The sequence below is a fragment of the Lacerta agilis genome, chromosome 5 (assembly GCF_009819535.1).
Source record: "Lacerta agilis isolate rLacAgi1 chromosome 5, rLacAgi1.pri, whole genome shotgun sequence".
In the NCBI taxonomy this organism is placed as follows: Eukaryota; Metazoa; Chordata; class Lepidosauria; order Squamata; family Lacertidae; genus Lacerta; species Lacerta agilis.
In genome coordinates, this window is record NC_046316.1 from 17192187 (window position 1) to 17217663 (window position 25477).

At 42.8% G+C, this 25477-nt stretch overlaps 1 protein-coding gene across 1 annotated transcript in view; it reads left to right on the forward strand.

Moving 5' to 3' along the window:
• The window catches only part of LOC117046614 (heparan-alpha-glucosaminide N-acetyltransferase-like), a gene marked incomplete at its 5' end in the record, with an annotated part of 67544 nt that overhangs the window by 19752 nt on the left and 22315 nt on the right, over positions 1-25477 (forward strand). The window contains 2 exons of the mRNA XM_033148737.1: positions 1446-1572; positions 5567-5653. Coding sequence (XP_033004628.1) covers positions 1446-1572; positions 5567-5653 — 214 coding nt within the window. The remainder of the gene's footprint in view (positions 1-1445; positions 1573-5566; positions 5654-25477) is intronic.

A 25477-nucleotide genomic window follows, 5' to 3' on the forward strand; every position in this document is an offset into this window, starting at 1 on the left:
GATCCTGACCCATTCTTCATTTTGCATTATTTGTTGAAATGGCGTTCCTGCCGCCTTTTAAAAAGTTAAATTAGGAGAAGCCTAGCTGAATGAATTTTCAGCACCCAGAACTCCTATGTTTTCTACTCTAAGCACTGACAATCTGGTACCAATTTCATGCACATATGTGCAGTTGTATTAGTGGAATTAGCTTAGCATAAAGTGAGTGATGGAATATGCATTCTACACACTCTTAGAAGCTGTGCAGAAACTGCAGCTAGGGAGATGTGTGAAAAACTAGCTCCATGTTTTCAGATTAAGTTTTCTATAGCGCCAGTCATAGGCAAACGGAATTAAGCTGATTTGTTAAATTTGTAAGATTGCAGGGAGGGTGTTCATACTCACAAGCTTGATGAACCACAGTAGCGGTTTATTGGAGCAAGCCTTAAGAAGTGGCTCATCCTCCTGACGACTTTGTGAAATGCACCTGCAGTTTAGACACAACATGCAGAATTTGCAAACATACAAACTACAATGTTTGCTAAGTCTACTGTGTGCCTCACAAGGCAAGGTCCTGCATTTTCCAAGTAATTCCAGAGACAGATTTGAGTAACTGCTGGTTTGAAGTTTGCTAAGGGCAAGTAACCATTGCTTCTTTGCTCTAGTATTCCTTACTGCAACCCAAGATCGTTTTGCCCTAGGCAGGGTCTAATTTAGCTAAGTGAGTGTAAAATCTCCAATGTTCCATTTTAAGAGTGTTAGAAACAGCAGACTAGGCTTCCCCAGTGCATTTTTCTTAACCATTCTTAACCAAACAAGTATTGCCACCCACAGCTATATAGTGCAGTTGCAGCCCTGCCAACAGGTAAACAATACTTGTTTTTCTGCTTAGTAAGCAATATTTGAAATTTGAGGGTTACATTCTGAGTGTATTTCAGTGAATAGAAGCTAAAATTTTGTTTTGTGGAAAAATGCATCTTTGTTGGGGATGAATCCGCACAGTAAATATTGACACAATAGAACTGGTTTTATATTCCAATCATGATACCATCCTCCACTGTTTTCAGAGATGGGAAAAGCAAAGGAACATCAAACATTTGAATTAGTGGAGATGTGTTTTGTAGATATTTTGCGGCAGATGGTACATCTCAATTAGGGAAGCATGTTTTCAGATTGCTGTATTCTAATGCATTTTAAAAATTACATCCCATTCTGGGGGAAGATCAGAGAGGCAACAAAAACAGTGATTGCCAGAATTAACAGAGCTTTTTGGCTTTCAGAGATCAAAAGGATCATTACACGTAATGGTGCATGTGTAGTAAATGCTATTCAGGAGTTGAAAATAAGCTCACTAATTCGTTTTCAAATTCTTGTCATATCAGACTGGTCTTGTGACGAAAAATAAAATCAGTTCCGGTGCTTGGAAAACTGACAGCTGCAATTAATATTGTGTGTTCTCTCTGCAGAGGTTACCTGGGCCCTGGGGGGATAGGAGATGATGGAAAATATCCCAACTGTACTGGCGGTGCAGCAGGGTACATTGATAAGTTGGTGCTTGGAGTGGACCACATATACCACTACCCTACATGTAAGGTAATTGATTATCTGCAGGGCTTGCTTGGTGAAGTGTTTGTAAGTGCTGGGCTTATCTGGCCTTTGGCTTTTATATGATAACATCGCTTAGCCATTCCCTTCCTTCTCCTGTCAGACATTAGCCAGGTGCAGCCAAACAAAAGGAACACTTATTGTGGCACCATTATCATACTGATTTTTTCCCCTCACCCCCAGAGGATGGAAGAAATCTAGTGTGAAAGCAGTGTTAAGGTTTGACAGCCAGGAGTTTCAGAGTCAAGTTCACAAGCAATCTCAGCTCTTTGGGATTTACCTTTGCATATAATACTATAAGAAACACCACAATTTAGCTGGACAAATGCTCTCCGTCTGTCTTGTCTCTAATCCAGATGTTTCAGGAAGTGTTAATACCTCTGTGTATTAAGAACATTTGACAGAGCATTAATTCCTGGTCTCTAGAAACTGATCTCCTTTTAAATATAATTTTCAAGTTGCTGGATATATAGATCAGGCGTTTCTAATTTCTATATCCTTGAAGGGCCACTGTAATCTTCAGAGAGTCACCCAGTGTCTAAAAGTGTATTTTGTTGCACGAAGCAACTTAACCATACTTAACAGCAGTTCTGTGCTCCATAGTAAGAAGCTGGCATCTTCTAGCACCTTCCAGTGTTCAGCGTTTTATATACATTTGCACATGACGTACAAAATCCAAAAGGGAACTGGGACATTGAAAAGTGGAGCATCTCCCTTGCAAACATTTATCTTTTTCTGAAAAGGGAAGTTGTGCACGAGCTTTTTGCTTTCCCCCCTTCAGTGATGTAACATCTGCTTTGCATGCAGAAGGTCCTTGATTGAATCCCCGGCATCTCCAGGTGGTGGTGAGAATGCCCTCTGTCTGAACCCTCGATTGCTGCTGCCATTCAATTTAAACAATGGTGAGCTAGATGGACCCACAGCCTAACTCAGTATAAGACAGTTTCCTATGTCTTGCTTAAAATTTAAGAGGACTGTTAGGGGCCTGTTAAAATCCTCTTGATGGCTGTATGTGGCTAGCAGGCTACCAGCTGGCCATTTTTGAATAGACAGAAGAAGACGAAAGCAAACTAGCTTGTCAAACACAGTGGTGTTTCGATCTTCTGTCATTGGGTGCCTTTTCTACAAACAGAACTCCTGGCACTGGCAATAAAATGCTTTATATCTGATACTTTGGAGGCCCTAGACAGCAACTAGTATTCTTAAGAGGGTCAGGGCGAAGGCTAATGAGTTACCAGTTTCAGGCCCGTCTTACTCGTTGAGGCTAGTGGCGCCAGGTTCTGGAGGGCACCAGGCGAGAGTCCGGGGAACACCGAACGAGCGAGCTGAGTGAGCAAGGGTGCTTGCACTGCTCCCACTGAACGTTGGCTCAGTTTTTTCCCTTTTAGCCTGCAGGTGCCGAATTCTGCGGGACACCAGAAGGCTAAAAGGGAAAAAACTGAGCCAAAGCTTGCTGGGAGTGGTGCACGCGCCCTCGCTCACTCAGCGCAGATCCGCTTGCTCGGTGTGCTGCCTGCCGTGGCCACTGGCACGAAGCGGCTAGCTGAGCCAGGAGGCGCCACATCCAGCCTCCGCCTCTTCCCCGCTGGAGGAGCCGCCCTCCAGCCGCTGCCCGCCTCCTCCAGCCCTTAAAAAAGTTCAACCCTAGGAAAGGGGGGGGGCACCAGAGGGAACCAGGCAGAGGGCCTTCTCGGTAGTGGTGCCTGCCCTGTGGAATGCCCTCCCAACAGATATCAAGGCAATAAGCAGCTATTTTACTTTTTAAAGACAACAGAAGGCGGCCCTGTTTAGGGAAGTTTTTAATGATTGATGCTGTATTGTTTTTAATATTTGGTTGAAAGCCGCCCAGAGTGGCTGGGGAAACCCAGTCAGATGGGTGGGGTATTAATAATAATAATAATAATAGTTGTTGTTGTTATTATCTTTGCACCACGGCGCCGGATATGCTTAAGACCAGTTTTCCCCTAAAGTGGCTGCTATAAGCCCATCCCTTCATCTGCCGTTCTGATGAGGCAGTCAGCTTCTGGAATGCTGAAGGAACACTGTTGCTGCGGTGATGCTAGGAACAGGAGCGGCAGACCAACAGAAGTAAAGACAGTTGTGGGAAGAAAGCAGGCAGTGAAAGGAGGCTGAGTGGCAGCGTGGGACTAAGAGCCTTAGCTGGTGACAATGCTATCCTGGCAAGTTCCACAAACTACATTGGCTGCTCTTTCCATGCCCCCTTTTAACCTCTGCACTGGCAAGTCAGAGAGGCTAGGTTCGGCTCAAGGACAGCTAAGCGATGGTTCTTACTGTCAGAAAATTGTAGATTTTTAGTTCTGTATACATTTTTGCTCGATTGCACCGTGGAATGATTTAGATGGCTATGCACTAAAAGGCAGTGCTAAAAGGCAGTGAAGTACAGTGAAATTTCAGGTATATAAGTATCAGGGAGCAATAGGAAGCTCTGGGAAGTGTATTGAATCTCCGAGTGGGCTGACTTTTCACAACCCTGTATCAGAACAGTGGCCCATCTAGCTCCAAATATTTATTAATCCTGGCTAGCAGTGGGTCCCCAAATTGTCCCCCACGTCTGATATCCTTTAACTGCCAGTGCCAGAGAATTGGCCAAGGACCTAATATGAGGCAAGGATGTGCTCTTGGTGAAAATCAATCAGTATTTTAGTGCAAAAAAAATTCTCTCTTTGCAATTTTGCCCAATATGCAGATTTTTGCAAAGCAATTTCCCCTAATATAGTGCATTTCCCCCCTGTTATTTTCACTAATACATGTATCTTATGCACACTTTTCTGGCATACATGTGTTTCTATACGTGTTACTTGCATATGTGCAATGATTTGAGATCAGTAAAGCTGGAAAGACTTGAGAGCGTACCTCTTTTCCCCCATTCCCTGCTTTTAGTTGACACTTCTCCCCTGCCCCCAAAAAACCCATAACTGGTATTCTTAGTTTGAAATCTTACTGAATTCTGAATATTCATGGCATCTCTACGAGCTGGTGATCTGTAGTGTCCAGCAGTGGCATAAGGCAAATTTTGCTGTGTCCAATAAATTTATAATGAAGTTGGCCTAGTAGAGTATTCCCTCATTATGGATGGATGGATGCTGCAAATTGTCAGCTTCCCATATAGCTGCTGTAAACCTCCCAAGAGTTTTAAAAACACCTTGTGAAAAAAGCTGACTGGTAACCAGCTCATGTCTCAAAACTGTAACTAGCCTGCCATTTTTATGGGCAAATTGTTAGGGCTATTATTATTATTATTATTATTATTATTATTATTATTATTATTATTTTATTCACATAATTTCTATACTGTTTTATATTTTATGTTCTTAACCACAATGCTATATTAGCTGCTATCAGTGTTACAGATTTATGTGATGCCTACTTATTCCTAATGTTATTGTTTTTGTTATTGCTTCAAAATTAATTGGGGGAGGGGGGTGAAATGAAGCAAAAAAATTATATAACATTTGTATTTGTATAATCACTTCAGAGAAAAGATTTGGATCAGCAGCGAACATTGGGGCCTCAAATTTCAGGGGTGCGCTGTGCCACACCCAAATTTCTCACCCCCACCTCTCATACTCCATTTTAAATCATAATTATGGTGTCCCTTGCAGCCCCCCCCCCCCCCGGCTCAGTACGACCGAACTGGTTGTGCTTCCCTAAATCTGCCTCTGTTTGGATGTCTTTGGTATAGAAATGGTAATTTATTTTAAAAAGGGAATTACATTTTTCTGGCACAGGATAAATGAACAAATGAGCCGGCTGCCTCTGAACGTCTTGCATTAATGACTGTGTTTGATGCAATGAATAGATATACATATTTAAGGAAGTGAGACAATTTGGATGTATGCCACATTGTCTTATGTGGCCGACATTTATTTTGTGACCTGTAATATTGCAAATTGAGAGGCTGCCTGCTGTTTTAGATCTTGGGAGTTTTGAGTAACCAAAGCAATGTTTTCTTTCTTGTTAGGAGCTGTACAAAACCACTCAACCTTTTGACCCCGAAGGCATTTTGGGTACAATCAACTCCATTCTGATGGCTTTCTTTGGGCTTCAGGTAATTTGACATGCTAAAAGTGCTGTGGTCAGTGTACACAAGAGGTTCTTTTGGATTCACATGACCAGATTTTCCTCATCTCTCACAATGGCACCCATGGGCAGCTGGGTTGTGAGAAGGTACACTCTACACTGTAGAATGGATGCCTCCCTTAGCTTTGTTGGTGTGTATGATGGGCAAGAGACAGTAATAGGACCAGTTTGCAGAACTATTTGTTTTACACACACACACACACACACACACACACTCATTCATTCATTTTATATATATTCATTAATTTTATAAGAAGTTTGCAGAGCTATTTGAAGCCACCAGCTGGTTATGGAACAATGGAGGAAGGCAGGGCAGGTACATGAAACAATATTGTTCATCAGAGACAAACTGCACATGATGGATGTGCAGTCAGGTGGATGTGACCCTTAGGTTTTTACCATTGCCACTGTAAAAAAGCAGCAGTCTGTTCCAGATGTTCATGCTGAGAGGAAGGGGCTGATTATCCTGTTACCTGTGGGTGTTTGATCTCATTAAAATTATCCTGTCTTGAACTGTCCCGTCCCCCCCGTTTGGATGGATACTCATCTCTTCCCCGCATGGAGCAAAAAGTAATTCAGATGGGGAAAAGAAACAAGTGCCACCATCCTTCTACCCCTCCACACGCATGTACTTCCCACAGCTGCTTCGAGTATTTTTAATTTTTTTAAAAACTCTTGGGGAAAAACATTTACTTGGCTGAGCATCATGTGTAGCTTGACGCTTGAAAAGCATATCCCTCAGTGAAGCGGTGATGGTACACTCTGTTCCCACTATTGCATTCCCTGGGAATGAAATCTGTCTCAATGTTGTGTCAGAACCAGACAAACAGAGGCCAAAGGGATTTATCTATTAGTCTGATGTAGGAAAGTGGTTCTGATAGGGGAACCATGAATTGTCGTCCTCAGGCACACCAGTAGAACTTTATGTGGGGGACAGTTATGAAATAATAATAATAATAATAATAATAATAATAATAATAATAATAATAATAAAAAATACCCTACCCATCTAGCTGGGTTACCCCAGCCACCTTTGGTGGCTTCCAACACATATAAAAACGTCAAACATTAAAAACTTTCTGATACAGATACCTTCAGATGTGTTCTGAAAGTTTTGTAGTTCTTTATCTCCTTGACTTCTGATGGGATGGCAACACTTTTCCTCTATAGGAGTGGTGTTTTTTAATGGACCCTAAATATGTTTCTTTGTTTTTCTTTCGTATCTTTCCTCAAACAAAGAGAGAGCAGTTCCCATGGAATTTCCTAGTAGACCCCCATCTGTATAGCCAGATTCAGACTTGTGGTGTTGAACTTCAACAATGGAATACTGTGTGGTATTCTTTGGGTCCATAAATGTTGATGTTGAAAGAAAGATCTGCAGGCAGGAACCTGCAATTATTTAGTATCCTGCTTTTGAGTCTTTCCTGCGTAATCCTTGTGGATTTTTTTCACTGCAGGGCAACATTTTCCATATGGCAAAAGCAACCAAGAGTCCTGCAGCACTGTAAAGACCAACAAACTGATTGTGGCACAAGCTTTCCTGGACCAGAGTCCATTTCATCAGATGCCACAATTGATTTGTTCATCTCTAAGGATTTGTTCATCTACGGGACGTGAGTGGTGCTGTGGGTTAAACCACAGAGCCTAGGGCTTGCTGATCAGAAGGTTGGTGGTTCGAATCCCCGCAACGGGGTGAGCTCCCGTTGCTCGGTCCCAGCTCCTTCCCACCTAGCAGTTTGAAAGCACGTCAAAGTAGATAAATAGGTACCGCTCCGGCGGGAAGGTAAATGGTGTTTCCGTGCGCTGCTCTGGTTCACCAGAAGCGGCTTTGTCATGCTGGCCACATGACCCGGAAGCTGTACTCCGGCTCCCTCGGCCAGTAACGCGAGATGAGCGCCGCAACCCCAGAGTCGGACACGACTGGACCTAATGGTCAGGGGTCCCTTTACCTTTACCTTAACGTGCTGCAAGACTCTTGGTTGCTTTTGTTACAATGGACTAACACAACTAGTCCCTCTAGAAATATTTTATATGTTCAGTTTTCTATGTAAGAAACGAAGCTGCATCAGAAACAGCTCGTGTGGACCTTTTCACTTTGTGACCCTCCTGTCCCTTAATATTGCCTGTGAAATGACTTTATGAGAAAAAAAGAGGCTCAGCCATTTTGTGTATAAGCCCACAATGGATCAATAACAGAGAGGTGGGTTTTTTGGTTGGTTTTGCTTGTTTTTTTGTTTTTTTAAAAAAGGAGAGCAAGAAATCCTGTTTCTTTTTAAACATTTTTTAAAAAGATATTAATTTGTTTAACAGATGCTGCACATCATGAGAACATGAAATAAACCGAGTAAAAAGCACGGCCTCTTTTGTATGAGATGTTTAAGAAAATTGGGTGTTTCGTAAATACATGGAAAAGCTGCTTTTTAAAGGCGTCTTTTATGGCTCCCTTGGTCAGAGGATAGTTACCCGTAGAATTTTGAAACCCAAAGCTCATTACAACTTTATGGGACTCTTGTTTCCTAATTTTATGAGCACAGTTAATTCTCAGGCTTGTATGAGGTGTCAGATCTGTCAGCTGGGAGAGGCAGAGGGAGGATTACCAAACAAGTCCGAGAGGCTCGTTCCCCCACAATGTTCCTCACTGGCTCTCAGGACCCTTTCAGCGGAGTCCTCCTTCAGGACAGCTGCTGCCTGACATCATGGTGCAGGCTAGAATTCCCTGCAGATGTTTGCTGTGTAATTTGCTGAGAGTGGTTTTTGAAACCAGCCGGGTATTGAGACTTCGGTCTTAACCAATTTTTGCTGTTAAAGGAAGAGCTTTTCAAAGTTGATCAGCTTCCATGAGTCAAGTGAGGGAAAGGTACATATGAGATCTGCTTGAATGAAAAATAGTGACATACACGAGGTGAAACCATTCGTCTGTATATGGCTCTTCATATTTTCTACTCTGACTGGCAGTGGCTCTTCAGAGTCTGAAGCAGAGTCATTCTGTGGTGTCATTCTGAGCCTGGCAAGCTTTTGCCCTGATCCTGCTATTCTTGTGTACAATAGGTTGTGTGCCTGTAGCTCACAGATCATTGTTATGGCGCTGGTCAGCTATTCAGGGTTGTAAGTCACTTTGGGTTGACCAGGGCAAGATAAAGTGACTAACAAATTTAATAAATAATAATAATAAAATAACAATTCAGGGAAGGAGCATGCAGAGTGACAGTAACCAAGCCTCCACTTCCGAACAGCTAATTGGATCTCTCCCCAATTTTCTGATTAGAGTTGGTTCAGGAAAGAAACCTTACATGTAACTGGTTGCATGCTTCTCCTTATCTGCCTACTTCTGTACAACACACGACCTATAGATGTCTCTAGGTCTGCATGACTGATATAGTGCAAATGCTTATTTGGTGCTCCTGAGGAATATGTTTTATCTAATAACGGTGAGATTTTTTTCCCATTTGGTGGTTGTGCTGATTTCTCCTTCTTTCTGAAGGGAATTGGGCCCTTTTTTATTCTGTCTGCACTCAGTTCTCTGACTGTTATGGCTGAACTGTTAAGAATGTGCTCTTGATATTTGCAAATCTTGTAGTGCAGCAAATTTCTGCAATCCCTGTTCAGTGATAAAGATGGTGAGATGTGTTGAAAACTCTCTAATGGATAGCACTCACTCAGCCAATGCTTGTGGGGTGGCTCTGTGGGACATTTTCCTTATTTAGCCATTTAAGTTATCTGGGCAGTATTCCATGCTAACGCTTATATTTTTGTGCTTTGGCTGGGCCTCTGTAAAGCATTGTAAAGTGTTAATGTAGAAAACATGTGCATTAAACATCCCAGTTTAGGTGTTTTATTTTTGTTCTCCTACACGTCATACCTTCTTTCCAATGTTTTAGCTCCTGCTGGAATCAGTAAGGTAAAATAAGCTTCACTTTGACTGCTTAAATCCTCTTATTCCTAAAGAAACAGCTGCACAGTTGGTGATCCTGTCCTGACCTACTGTGGCAGCAAACCTCACTGTTAATGACAGAGACCACCTCCTGGTGATAATCATTACTAGTGCAGCATGGTTATTTGCTCTCTATTCCAGCAGAAGACTGTGGGCAGGCACAGATGTAACATTAAGGCTTTCTTAACAGTTTCCCTGCTGCATTAGAGGGGTGAGATGTGTGCTTTGTATGTTGGTGTTAGTATTCTGTTCCACTAGCCCCCACCCCAACAGTATTCATGTATTGGCGATGCTGTTCTATGGTATCTCCATTGCTACTTGCAGGGTCACCTGCCTCAGCCTCACCTGCTTCAGATGTAATGGAGATATAGAGTTGGGTACCATCTCCATTACATCTGAGGCAGGTGAGGCTGTGCAAGCCTTGGGCCAGAGTCTGGGTGCCATGGTGGGCTGGATGAGGGTGAGTAAATTGAGCTTGAAGGTGACCCGGAAACTGCAATTAATCCAGAATGCGGCAGCTAGACTGTTGACTGGGAGTGGCCGCCGGGACCAGATAACACCGGTCCTGAGAGATCTACATTACTACAGCATGCTAGTAGTAATTTGATACCTTGTTGTTTCCAGAGATATGAAATCTCATTTTTTAGCTAAATCTGCAGCCTTCAAATCCATTTCTTTTCCAAAGAAGCTGTCCTGATGTCAGTAGGAAACATTCTGGAATAATGAATTGAAGTTAGATAAATTTGTTCCTATAGGAAATATTTTTTTTTAAAAAAAAATGTATACCCCCATCAGCTGCAGTCAAGTGGCATGTGTTCTGCCAATATTATTTAGATGGTGGTATAATTTTTCTACAACTAAGCAGGCAGAAACTTTCACTCACACTCCCCAAGCATAAAAATTGGGGTTGTTATAAATGCATATGGAAAATTAGCTTTGGAAAGGAGAATTTTTCCCACACTTCTGAATAGCTGTTGAGTGAAAACTGCTGATTAACAGAACACAGCCTCGTTGCCACTTCAGCTTTGCCAATTGCCATGACTGTAATATTGTCTTCCCACCAACAGTAAAATAAAATTCCCATCAGCTACAGCCAGGGCAATGTTTGGTCCCATATGCTGTGCTCTTCAATAAGCAGAAACCTGCCTTCATAAAAACAATAAGGGAGTCCAAATGCAGACCTGGACTTATTTAACATGCACATTATTCACTCAGGACAAAATAGTCAAATCTAATCAGTTTTGCCTCTGTTACCCAAACTAGCTGAATGATAATTTTCAATTCTATAAATCCTACTGCAAGTTATAAATTGTGGGGAAAGTTTCTACTAGTGAGAAACACACTGGGCTGGACAGTGGCAGAGTAAGTTGCATGGGTGCCCAGAGTGGCGGCTATGCACTGCACCGTGGGGGGGGTGATCTGCTGCACTGTGGCGGTGCAATGGTGCAGGCTTGTGCTGCCATGCCAAGGGGTGGCAGGCGAGCCTCCCATGGGGTGCCTTTTTGTCACCCCCCTAAGAGATGGTACCCAAGCAGACCGCCCCACCACCCCCTTCCTCCGCCAGTGGGGTTTGATGCAGAGGTGCTCATGTGCAACTCCACTTGTACAGCGGGATTTTCCAGACTCCCGACTTCCGTACACACCCTTTCAACACCCCAAAAGCTGCTCCTGAGAGTTGATGCACCTTCTGGGGGAAGCTGTAGTGGGATGGGGGATTCAGTAGAGGTATCTTGCACAAGCAGAAATATCTTTGGATCCACTCATTTGTGGATCCAAGTCATGGGTTATCCACGAAATCTCAGAGCCTATATTGCCTTTCCTTTTTTGTTACAGGAATGATTCAAACAAAGCTCATATATTGGGAAAACAGAATGTGAAGGATAGGTCTATCAATAGCTATACAGAATGTTAGCTAATCTGAGCCTTCGTTTTTCACCTCAGTTTAGTAATGTGTACCAGGTGCTGGGGACAAGCCACGGGTGATAGTCATTGCCTTTATGGCTTGCTTGCAAACTTCAAGGGGCACCTGGCTGCTTTCAGAGTGACCAGGGATTCCCAATCTGCTGTGAGATGTGTTCCTCTTGACTTTGATCAGAATGTTGGACTGGAATATAAGATGTGTGGAACGTGAGGATTAATAAATGGATAGAGAAGGGTGATGGGAGAAGGAAGCGCAAATGAAGGAATGAGTGGTTTGTGTAGTTTAATGAAGGGGGTAGCGGTTTGGTTTGGTTTGGTTTGGTTTGGGGCTCATCCACAGTTGGCCTCATCTCAGCCCACTACTGATATGTGTCCCCCGACAGTTACTGCAGAGGCAATGTGGTCTTTGACATAAAAAGTTTGCCAACCCCCAGACTGGATGGACATTGCTCTCATCCACCAAAACAGTTCCTCTTTTCTTCAGTGACTCTATATCCAGAGGTAAATTGGGGGGGGGGTGTAATGTGGAGCAGTGTGTGGTTGAGATCTTAACAGTTTTGAAAAAAATATAATATTCCTCAGCAGTGGGTTTACTTCATGATACATGATTTAATGTTTATAACATTTTGTTATAATTGGAAATCGGAAATGTAATAACTACAGGGCCCACTCTTAAAACATAAGGGAGAGTTTTCATGTGAGTGGACTGAAACGACTGTGAGGCAATTGGTTTTCAGCTTTGTTTCTTTAAAAAAACAGTCCTTATGTTTATTTCATGTATTATAATCTTTAAAACACATGCATAGTAAACAAAGATGATTATTATTTTTGATTTGATTTTTTTTTTTAAAAAAAGATGTTTATTGAAAGGCAGTGGCTGACAACATCAGTCCTTTTTTCTTTTCTTTTGCAGAACAATAAAACAAATACATTTCCTAAATTGAGATAAAGCCTTGATGAATTGGGAAGTGAAGATGATAAGCTATGCTTCTTGTGGTCTCTTTAATTGTATTCATTCGAAGTTCTCATTGGCAGGAAATTACATCAACCACTAACTCCTTTTACAGAAGGACTATATCTGATAAAACAGGAGGAAGGGGGGGGGGGAATCTGGCAGGCACCTTTGAAAGTAACTTTACTCCTCTTTCAAATGCCTTTCAAATGCACTCTGACGGAAAGATAGGCATGTAATTTTATGAAAGAACATTTAGACAGCTGTGAGCCTGAATGCTCACGTGCTTGTCCTCAGAAAATCAGAGGACTTAGTCATGTCCTAAGAATATTCTTTGAAATGAGGAAGGAATATTGGTAAAGCCAATAGCATTCCTTGGAAAATTGCTTTAGAATTCATTGCCTTTATTAACATAATCACAACATGTTCTTGTTCTTATTCAAATTTCTGGTTGGCAAGTTATTGAGAGACCTGACCTGTTCCAATGGGGTGCAGGCCATGAGGCATACTAGACATGAATGAAAAGATGTCCAGTCAGGGGCGTTATAAGCCCCTTGGCTGCCCAGGGCGGGAAGCTAAGAGGCACCCCTGGGGGCGGGGCATCATGGTGTGTGCGTGCGCTATGATGTCATGATGCAAGCAATGCCCCGCCTCCGGGGGTGCCAGGCGGCGGCTTCGGGAGATTCCTGAAGCCGCCACCCAGCGGTGGAACCCCTTCATGCCGCGGCTGCTCGTGCCTGCGCGAGCAGCCGCTGCACGAAGGTGTGCCAGGTGGCGAATTCGGGAGTCTCTGCGGCTGCAAAGACTCCCGAATCTGGTGCCCAGGCTCCCTTGGCGGAGCGCAAGTCAGGGCAGGGAGAGGGATGGGCCAGCGAGGAGGGGTGTCCCTCCTCGCTGGCCCACCCCTCTCCATGCCCCGGCTCTACAAGCCAGCCAGCAGTGGAGCTCGGCATAGAGGCAAGGGGCAGGCCAGCGAGGGGGGGGGCACCCACCTCGCTGGCCCACCCCTTGTCTCCATGCCGAGCTCCGCCGCTGGAAGGGAGGACTATTTTCGCCGCTACCGGGGCGGAGCCGCAGGGGCGGCCAGCGAGGGGGGGGGTGACACCCTTCCTCGCTGGCCGCCCCTGCGGCTCCACCCCGGCAGTGCTGAAAATAGCCTAAAAAGAAAAATAAAAAATAAAAAGCCCAGGGGCGGGGCTACCGCCTGAAGTGTCACCCTCAGCAGGCCCCACCCACCCCCTTGCTACGCCCCTGTGTCCAGTAGCACGTGGTAGAAATGAATAGCTGGTATTCATAAACAAGGTAGCAGGTTGCAAAGAAGTAAGTGATCACAGCAGTCAGAATCAACAGGACCTGGGACAAAGCGAAGATAGTGGAGATATTGTTCCTATAAGAGGCTAAGTTAATCTGAGCTGTTATATCCTGGCGCAGGCCTCATGACAGCCCATGCCTTGCCTCTTAACTGGGAATGGAAAGGAACTTATAAGGCTTATGCTCTGGCAAAGAGCATTACATGTATTTATTTGTTTTTATTTTCTTGTAACTCGGCATACTTGCACATGTAGAGTAAAGCAGAAGTTAGCATTGTGCACATTCTTCAAAACATTTATGGTATTTAAGTACAGCATTCATCAGTTGCACTTTTTGCCCCTTGGTAAACTTCAGTTGCATCTTTTGGCAGTTCGGGTGGTTGTTTACAGGGATCTCAAGGAGTTCTGAACCAGAAAGCAGTGTTGCCTACCTGAGTAGATTTTCACCTGGGGATTCACATGACAGAATGCTCCTCCACAAACAATTTTCCTGCAGACAGAAAATTAGCATGCCAGCGAGAAGGCTAGGCTTCATTTCTGTACCCTAACATCCTAATTTTCTGTCTACAGGAAATATTGTATTGTGTGTGTGTGTGTGTGTGTGTGTGTGTGTGTGAGAGAGAGAGAGAGAGAGAGAGAGAGAGAGAGAGAGAGAGAGAGAGAGAGAGAGAGAGAGAGAGAGAGCCCAGTGGCTGTTTGAAGCAGGCACGGGTTTCCCCCCACCGTGAGAACTAAGCCATTTTCTGTATGGCTCCCAAAGATCAATTTCTGCTTCAGGGGCAATTAAGGAAAGTCATTTCCAAATTAGTAGGTTTATATGCCGAGGGAGGTGTGTCTGGTGGTCCCCCAAATATGGATAGTGTCAGACTGCAATTCAGGATTTAAAAAATGCAGACAAAGGAATGTGTTGTCCCAAGATAGAATATTTGGGAGCAGTACTTGGACAGTGAAGATATTCTTCCTCTGTCTACCAATTTGCTTAGACCACTTTTCTTCCACCATGAGAATACTAATTTTAAAAATTAAGGTTTGAAAAAATGTGAGGAACATGATGTAGAGCTTGGTTGGAAGAAATTCTTTCCCATTCCTTGTTGGTTGGGCTTATTTATGTATTTATTTTTATAAGTGACATGAAATATTAATTCTGCATTTATGTGTTCAAAACATTCTGCTTTTTCCATCAGAAATTGTGTTTTCTGCTCCCTCCTTTTTAACCTCTCGGTTATGTCTCAGTTAAATACTTATGACCCATATTTTCCATTTGTTTCTAATTTTCCTCCGTCTGGATTTATCCTAACAATGAGAGGTATAAAAATCCATGATGCGATATAAGCTATTTACTTAATAATAACAAACCATGCAAATTCAATTGGGATTTTTTGAGGTTCTCCACTTGTATTTTAAGAAGCCCTATGAGATTATTGTGTTGGTCTTTTTTAAAAAAATAAGGCATTTTATTAGTTTGGACAACAATTTATATATAACAAGCATGTGCAACAGGTCGATCGTGATCCACCGGTCGATCGGAGTGGTGGTGTCTTAGGTCGATTAGCTTTGGGTTCCCCTAAAAAAGCTCAACAACTTTGGTCAATCCTTCCCTAAAAAAAGCTCAACAACTCCTGGCCATGACAATGGGTAGATCACAGCTGTTCTTTTTATACTGTGAGTAGATCACAGCCTCTTGGGAGTTGGGCGTCCCTGATATATAACAATTGTGTAACGCTACTCAGAAGAGGTGGAATCAGAATTGTTGAATATATGTGGCAATTCCAGCATTGTGAGTTCTGAATAACTTTAGACTACAGAGGAGGACTTATGTGACTGAATGCATGTCATGGAGAAAGCCAGCCTTTCACCATGATGTGCTTATTTTCTATGTACAGGAATTTTTTGTATGAAGGATCACAAAATCAAGTGAGCCCAATCACCTGCAGTCTGCAGTGGTGCCACTCAGACACAGGTTTGTCAATTTCGGTTCTCTTAGTTTCTTATTTTCCCAATCTTTAATTCAGTTCTCCACATTTGCAGCAATTCACTTAAAAAAAAGCATCTTGTGAAATTTTATCTGGATTTCCCCTAATGAATTTTTATGTGCACTTTTGACCAAAGTACACATTTCTGCAACCAGTTTTCCAAATATAAATACATTTTAATGTTGTTTTCACTACTATCTTCCTTTTCGATGCACACTTTCCACTAATATATGCATTTTTGTACGCATTGTTTGGGTGGAGAACTGTATCACAGAATTCGGATATGGATTTTTAATAAAGGTGGTGTTTCGGTTCGCATATTGTTGCGGAAAGTGCAAATTTGATAGATTTGACTTTAAATGTAGATTGAATTGCTTGTACAGCGTTACCCTGAATATTGACCTTGGTAGTACTATGGTGAGTACCTAGCAGCCCAGTTAGAAAAACTGCCATATTATTATCCTCCTTTCTCTTGGTCAACAAAATTATGGGCAAGAATTTGGGTCAGAATGGGCAGCATCCTCCAAACCAGGGCACTACAAGGTTGGAAGCCATCCTTGCCAGTACTTGTTGCCCTGTAGGTTTTCTTCTGTAGCGGCCATCCATTTGTTAGACTGAGAAGCAGAAGTGATGACATGTCACTAGGGTGACTCAAGCAGAAGAAAGAAATATTGGAACTCATTCAAAGGCATCTGTTCTCATGAGTTTGATTTCAGATTTGACAGAGAGATGAATTCTGACAAAGCCACAAATGGGAATGATTACTTAGAAATGGAAGTTAGATACTGAATCTCAAAGGGTTACTTTCCCATAAATCTGTGCTCTCTTGCTGAAGTTTTTAGTGGTAAATGTTGACAAGAAGTGAATATGCTTAGGACTTAGCAAACTTAATTCAGGAGTCAGACACATTTTATGATACATTCCCACATGGCTTTAGTTACTTATCTTTTGTTCAGGCAAGAATGCATAGCTGTTCCCATTTTCACCCATATTTGCAGGTGCCACTTTAGGTTTAAGAATATGTTAGTATGCATAGGAAACATTATTTATTTAGAAAAATGTGAAACATGTTTACAATGCTAAACAAGTCATGCCATGACAATCAATTACAATACAAAGTAGAAAACAAGCAAATCGTATTCATTTAGAAAGAAAGAAGAGAAGGAGCTGGAAAGGGGCAAAATAATAAGAAAGAAAAGAGGAAAAAAGAGAGAGAGGGAAAAATGTGTGTGTGTGTGTGTGTGTGTGTGTGTGTACACATTTTCTGCATCATGTTTGGTTTGGAGTGGGATGTAATTGGGAATAATGTTTATATAGCAGAACTTCAGTTTTCAAGCATCTCGGATGCCGAACGATTCGGAACCCAAATGCCAAAAACCTGGAAGTGAATGCTTCCATTTTTGAACATGCCTCAGAAGTTGAACGGCTTCCAAGGCGCATTTCTCTATTTTGTCCATTGAAATTGCTGACCACCCATTGCGTCTCAGTTGTTGAACATTTTGGAAGTCGAACCGTCTTCCAGAACGGATTACATTTGACAACCCAGATTCCACTGTAATATTAATGCCAATAATAATGTTAGGGTTGTAGCCAACAAAATAATCTGGTTGTAGAATGGAAATTCCCCCCATATCTCTTTACATGCCCCCCATCTGCTCTGGAGATTTCAGGGAACCTCTAGAACAGACTTGGGCAGACCAGAGGAAAGGAGAGGTGGGGGAACTTCCATAGCAGAAGCCCTTGACAAAAAGGATGACTTCATTGAATACAACCTTTGATATCTCTTCACAATCAAATCAAATAAAACATACAGCTGTACATTGTCTTGAAACCTTCTGTTCCAATGGTTTATAAATAACCTCTGCCTTTCTGTGAACCTATAAGATGCATAGTAAAAGTATTTTAAGGAGATTATTACCGTCCTTTGGATCTCCACCAGGTGCTTATGGTTCAAAATAGCCAATTGAGGACTATCATTTTAATTATGCAACATTACACTATTCCTAGTCATTTCTTGAACCATATTAATCTCAAGAAACCAATTTTGCTGCTCATACAGCCCTGCCATGAAGCATGATTGGCCGCTGCCTCAGGATATTGGCGTATAAAATGGACTTGGGCACTATACTACGTAGTTTCTCAGGTGCAAGCCCCCCATACTGAAGTGCCCCAGAGTACGTTTCTGAGCACGACTCAAAGTGTTGGTGCTGACCTTTAGAGCCCTAAATGGCCTTGGTGCTGTATACCTGAAGGAGCATCTCCACCCCCATCATTCAGCCCAGACACTGAGGTCCAGCGCCGAGGGCCTTCTGGCGGTTCCCTCACTGCGAGAAGTGAGGTTACAGGGAACTAGGCAGAGGGCCTTCTTGGTAGTGGCGCCTGCCCTGTAGAACACCCTCCCATCAGATGTCAAAGCAATAAGCAACTATCTTACTTTTAAAAGACATCTGAAGGCAGCCCTGTTTAGGGATTTTTAAAATGTTTAATGCTGTATTGTGTTTTTAATATTCGGTTGGGAGCTGCCCAGAGTGGCTGGGGAAACCCAACCAGATGGGTGGGGTAATAATAATAATAATAATAATAATAATAATAATAATAATAATAATAATTTAGTTCTTTCATAGCTTCACTTCAGTCTGACTTGTACAGGAGAACTTCCCAGTGAATGTTTGTTAGTATTGATGAGGGTGTTGTTTGGATTTTCTAATTCAAGCATAAAGGCACTATTTAGTAAGGAAAGCCATCAGATCAGCAATGGTTCACCTTCAGCTGCCCAGCTATTTGTGGCTACTGAGTCACTTCTGGGCAGCCTATGGGACATTATTGGGCCAGTTCACACATGCATGTTCATCACTTGTGACTTAGCATGGAGTGGACTTTGCAGTCGAATGTGCGAACTCCATGTCTCCATGGAAAAATATTGTGTTTTGAACTGACTCTGAGTAATATGAAAATTCTACATGTGGTGACTGGAAAAAGTTGCAATTTATTTGATGGCATAGTCGGTGAGTGACAAACATATACCGGGTAGGTAAGAACTGCTCCTTAGAACCGCAAGACTGCAATCCCAAGCAAATGTAATACATGTAATTTTCACTGAACTAACAGGACCTCCTGTAGTTTGCAGGCCCCTGTAGTTATGTTTAGATAAGTAGGTGGGTTGTGCATCTTTCAATTAGTTTGTGAATTAGGTCAGGATTGTCTGAAACAAAATGTGTAGAGATGAATTCATTTCTAAACTTGAGGACAAATAAGATGCTGTGGAGAACTGACAGACATAAACTTTCACTGTACTTTGTTTGGAAGCAGCGCACCTCTAGAGCAGTAATTTAAGTCTTAGCATCTCTCTGATGTTGAGCTCTTGCTGCGCACTTGTTTAAGCTTCCATCTCTTTCCTGTCACTGCAGGTGTTCCTTGGCTCTGTTAATACAGCTTTATGCATTAACAACATAAAAACCACGGGCCAAATGCCCTCTGGTTAGAGACGGAGTATCATTTCCCCAATTTATAAGAAAGCGAATAGGAATGATCCACAAAACGATGCGCCACTTAGCCTGTTAGACACCTCCCCAAAGCTACAGTATCATGGCATCTCCTTCAAAAATGATCAGACAGGTTACAAAGTAACAGCATTATTCTGAGGAGGACACAGAATCATTGATCAATGTTTTACAACCTTATGTTATGATCTTTTGGGGGGCGGGGAGAGAAATGCAAAGGATGCATGCACAAAACATCATCCACAGTATGGGAAAAATCATGGCTGGCACATGCACAGCCCATGCACCAATGCCTTACACACAGTAAAGTGTAGGAGCAAGTATTGTGCTTATGTGTGCGCACGCTTACACGTGCAGCATTAATGCGCATGCCCAAGTGATGGGTAGAATTCAACACTGCACTATTATAAATGTTCCACCTGTGCAAGCATACCAGATTCCCAGACAGAATAACTCACCTTTCCCTTTGTGCAGTTCTGGGGTTTTTGACCCTCATCACTGAGCCAAATTTGTGCAATTTTCCTCCTCCATGTGTCCATACTTGGAAAAGGAGGTGGGGTAAAGTTGCATGGCATGGGCAGTTCCTAAGAACAGGCACATCATGCATGTGGACTGCATGTCAAATGTTCTGCTTTTTGTGTGCAGGTGTGGATGGAAGTGGAGGAAAGCATGAACTGGATGTTGCCTCAGACTTTGAACTGGCCATTCAGTTGTTATTGTTTCCCAAAACTTCTGGGTCTTTCTTAATTGCTCTGCCCTGCAATTTTGCGTGGCAGCCAAGTGCTAAATGGTACTCCCCCCCGGGGAACAAGTAATCACATTGCTGTGAAGTCCTTTTGGTGTCAGTCTGAGCATCACCTACCAGGTGTTGCCTCAAATTTCTTGGAAGGGCAGGTGGCTAAAATATGTCTCTCAGCACCACTGTATTAAGAAGCCTATTAACAGTGACTCATGGGCGCTCCAGTTTCCTGTTGATGATTTCTTCACAGTCAACAAGGCCTTGCCAAATAGCCGAGACTGTATTTTAAAAAGAAAAGGATAACCTTTAGAAAGATGTGGAGTTGATACATTCACTTGTGCTGCTGAAGCAGGGGAGAGCAAAGCACAAATCTTTTCTTTAAAAACACTCTCAAAGTTGGTAGAAAAAAAATCCTTATACTTTTGGATTTTGCAGTGCAGTGTGTTTCACATAGTAATGATGCAGATGGAATGAGACATCTTTTCATTGCACTCTCACAGCATTGTTGTTGCTGGGGTTCTACCCTTGTGGGACAGCCCCAGCCAATCAGTTCTGAGTGTGGTTGTGGCCGCGGGTGATTTAACTGTGGAGCAGCCAACCAGCACCCTGCTTTAATTCCACGGTGTGTGTGTGACAGCTGAATGTGTGTCTGAGTTGACATTCTGCCCCTGGCGTTTGGTCTGTGATAGCCCATTCACATGTGCAAAGATTCTTCCCTTGAAGCACCCCATAGCATAGAGTTCTGCCATGCTTCAAGGATACGTTCTTTCTTCCATGATCTCCTGTATGCGCCGCTGTGGCTGCTGCCAAAGCTGCCCTTGTAAAAAGAACAGGAAAGAGGAAGGAAAGATTTGCATGGGGCGGGGAGAACACCCTACAAGTTGAGCATAAACAGAGAATGGGAGAAGAACCTTCTGGCATGAGAGCAGAAAGAGAGTCTTTAAACCTCTTTTGTTGACCACCAGCATTACGCTTTCCATTTTTAAGTTGCTTGGGAAGACGATAATCAGGCATAGCCCAGGTCTGTAAAGCTGCTTTCCAGTTGCTTGGAGGGGGTGGTGCAAGGCATCTGGGCGTTGGCAATGGTAGCCAAGCCCTGGCTCCATGGCCCACCTGAACAGAGGGAATTCTTTCCCCGGGCAGCTGGCAGAGACCCTCTTTGCTGGGCATGGGGCTGCCACATACTCTGGCCTCCACAGGAGACACACAGTCCCTCTCTGCGTCTCCATTCCTTTTCGGCCACCGTCAAACGAGGGTGATGGCCACTGGATTACTGATCCCACGCCGAAGAGCTGCCCAACCCAGCTTCAGGTCCCCCACTAAGTGCGCCCTTCCAGAACCCACCGCCCTCAGCTAACTCTCAACTGCTTCCCCCCAACATTCAAACTCCCTTTCCAAGCCTCTGCCAATCTTCTCTCTCCACCAGAATTCCTCTCTCTCCCCCCCCCCCACTTGAATTTCCCTTAGGAATTCTAATAGCATTACCTCAATTAACCTATAGCACACAGTATTTCTCATAGATTTTTTGGGGGGACCCCACTAAACCTTAAAATAAATTAATAGATGATAGGAATTTGGGATTATTTGCTATTGAACTGAAAATGGAACTGGTTCTTTACTCTTCCTCATTTCTTGCTTTCTTCAGTTTCTGTCTCAGCATGTTTCTGTTTCAGCTACGTTTTCCTTCTCCATGTGGCTGCATATTGCTCTGCTCTTTCTTCCCCTTCTGACCTCCTCTTCCCATTGTGTAGGCAATAAATGCCAAAACGCTGCTGCTGCCGCCACCACAGATGGCACTTGCACCCACCATGTTGGGGGTCAGGCAGTTTGGAGTACATTACACCTATTCTGTACCAGTTGCACTGGTTGCAGGTGTATTTCTGGCCCCGGTGATAATGATAAATCACCTGCACCCGCATCAAACATGCCCAGGTGCCTGCCAACAAACACAATTAGGCTGTTGGGCACACAGAAGAAATGTAGAAGTGGCCTGGCAGTGATAGAATGCCATTCTGCTTGAAGTTAGGTAAGCTCCGTGCCTCAGCATCCTTCAAGGGCAGGCATCAGTGAAATAGTGGACCTTCTCTGGATACTGAGGCTGGATCTGGTTATTCTCCCCGGTTAAAGCAGGAGCTGGACCTGACAGACAGTGGCTTGCTTAAGACTACTTACTGAGTTCATAGCTAGGGTGAGATTTGAACTTGGAATGATAAGCTGGGCTTGGGCCAAGGCTTTGATCTGAGCCCCACCTTTTTGAAGAGTGTTTTGGTCTTCCTTTTTGAAGAATACAACCAAATGTTTCTCGCAGAACTGAATTCTTTACAACTTGAATTTTCTGGAACTATATTTACAACCCCTGACATTTAATTCCGAGTTGGTTCTCCGCAGAGTCCTCCCTCTGCACTTGAAAAACAGTATTTTTAAAAATGGAAGGGAGCACAAAGAAGTTAGCCTTCATGGCATGCGTTCAGTTATTAATCACTGTGACAGCCACATTTTCTTTCAGACTGAACGCTACTCACAAATACCAAGGCATGATATTAGCTTGTGCGAAAGAAGACCATATATTGAATAAAGGACTCTCTTTTTCTTATTTCTTAAAATATTGGATTGATGGGACCCAGGCAATCAATACTATTCTTTTTCTCATTAAAGGCTCTTGCAAGTATTTTGCTCCAGAGCCTCAAAGAGCACATTTCAGCATGAAGAAATCTGTCAGTTTCTAGTAATGCTACATTAACAAGTTAAGTAAAAATTATGGATGAAATGTTTAAGCCTGATTATGGAGTGCCATTGGTTTTAATGAGTTTTGATAGGAGGTTCAGAGACTCAAAACCTCGCAGTTTTCCACAAAGACAAAAAACAATACAATAAAACAAATACAACATCAACAAATACAACAGCTAAAACAAAAATAAACAAAGATACAAACCTAAACTGGAATACCAACATTCCTTTTACTAATAAAAAAATCTTATTTCGAATCTACTTGGGGGACTTCCCCCGTTTTCTCTCCTTTGCTTCCAATTCTAATTTACTTTAATAACTTCACATCTCTGAAATTTAAATCTATCACCATCAAAATATCCAGATATAACTTCTTAATATTTATTTTTACTTCATAATACAACATATTACTTCTTAAATCAAATCCTACATCTTATTTTACTTAGACTGCTGCTAATAAATCAATTCCCATATCTCTTCACTAGTTCAAAATCATACATTCTTAACACACTGACTTCAGGGTACCATGATGAGCCGTCCTAATTATATTTTAAGTATTTTCACCCTATCCCCCTTCTAACCATTTTCCTTCGCCATCTCGGGATCGCCCACCAGACATCTCTCCACCTCCCTCCAACATCATTGTCCAGAATGTCCTCTTCTTCTTTATAGCCAAAAGTCAGACCACAATCCATAAACATCCTTGCAGAGAACTCCAGGGAACACAAAGCATCACCTTCCAGCATCTCCATTCCAAAGTTCCGGTCATCTTCAAATTGCAATTTCAAAAGTCGTTTCCCCTTCATTTCTAGGCTCTCACCCCAGAAATCGGATATAAATTGTCTTTCAACCCTGGGTCTCACACCAACAGGATTTTCCATCTTCTTGGAGTTGCATAGTCACTATATTTTGTTCCTCAAATATTTCCTTAAGTTCCCTAGCAAGGTTTTCTTCCAGTTTAACAAAGTTCTCAAGAGTCTTTCCTGTTGCATAAAACTTTTCCTCAACATTCTGCTTCAACAAAATTAGTTTCTGGTTTAGCAGTTCTAACTTCAAAAGAATTATCCTTTGTTCATGGGTCAAGCCCAGATCTAACGCCAGTTTAAAAACGAAACCAAGCATGGTAGAAGTAGGCAGAGGGTATCAAGTTTCAGTACTTTTCCATCTTTAGCCACAAGTTTCAGCCACCATTTCCCCCCGAATCAGGGTGAAAAGATTATAATCCAACAACTTCAAAGAAGAAATATTTCCAACATCTTAGTTCCCCTAACAGGGATTCAGCCGATCTCACTTGTCAAAAAGCTCCGTAGAGACATTGTATCCGCTAATGCAGCAGCAGCTAGAAACATTGTTATTTTCTTCATTCAGCAAAGAAAGGAACGGGCTTCCTTTTTACGTTCCTCCCGGAGTGCCAATTGCAAAATTTTTAGATCCAATTAACTCCGTACTTACGGCTTACGGGGTTCTTCTTTTTTTCCTTCAAATCAGGTAAGAACGACATGCTCATTGCAGGCGGCAGCCACCACTTCGCCTGCCCGGTTGGGGCATAGCCTCCACAGCCCGGCGCCGTTGTCCCTTCACTCCCATGCCCCTTTTACAAGGGGAACGGGAGAAGGGTTCAGCGCCATAGTGGGCCCGCTGGTGAGCCCGTGCCGCGGAACGCTCGACCCGCGGTTCGGCAGAGCCTGCTGTGCGGTAGCGGAGCTCCTACCCCCGGGACAGGCCAGGGTCGTCTCGCTGCCGAAACGACCCTCGACCGCCCGCAATGGCGTCCTCACCGGAAGCCATGATGGTTTTATGTTATGAACTGCTTTGAAAAGCTGCTGGTTAGGCTCTGAAAGATGTTATAAAATTATTTGAATAAATAAATAATATTACACACATTAAAAATGACATCCATACACAAACCAGCTCTAAATGTAGGAACAAGCAAGTGTATAAAAAAATGTATCCTCAGTTTGTGTTTTAGTGGCACATTGATCAACTGAAATTTGCAAAATAAGACTCTACACTAAAAGAGGTCCCCATTACCTCCATTCATTTCTGGAATCTTGCAAGTGTTTTTCCTACCTTTGGAACATGGCGGCATTCTGCATCTCTGGCCTTACAGGGAGGTAAATATTTGATTCATCACTACTTTTGCAGGATCAGGACATTCATACCATTAATTACTAGAAAGAAGCAAGTTTCCTTCACAAATAATGGATATTGATGCCTGCATTGGCTTAAGGTATTGTTTCTTCTAATGGTCCCAGTTGGAAACTTTTCAGCAGGGCTGGCAAAGATTTCTGCTTATCCTCCTGAATGGCTCCCTACTCAAGACGCGTTATGGAAAAATGCCACAGACTCTTTCTGCCTGAGAACTTGATTTCTCTTAAAAAAAATAATCTTCCTCTGCAAACAGACTTCTCACCACACAACTTAGCCCTGAATCAGGTCACAGTTTGGCTCACAAAATCTCTCATAATCTTAGGTGATGACAGTGCAATTTTGACATATGGATGGAGACATTGCCTGATTCAGGAATAGGATCCTGGGAAGAGGTTATAGTGAGAAGAAGTTCAAGAGTTTTTAGATTCCTGCTGCACTTGCACTTTAGAATAAACATATGTCTGGACAAAGAGAGACCCACAGGGACATTGGAGGAATCTGTGAAAATGGACTATCAAGCAAATTTCCTTCCTCCGCCTATTCAACACCTATTGGACTCTAGCCAGGAAAGCTGCTCTTCTTAGTTCTC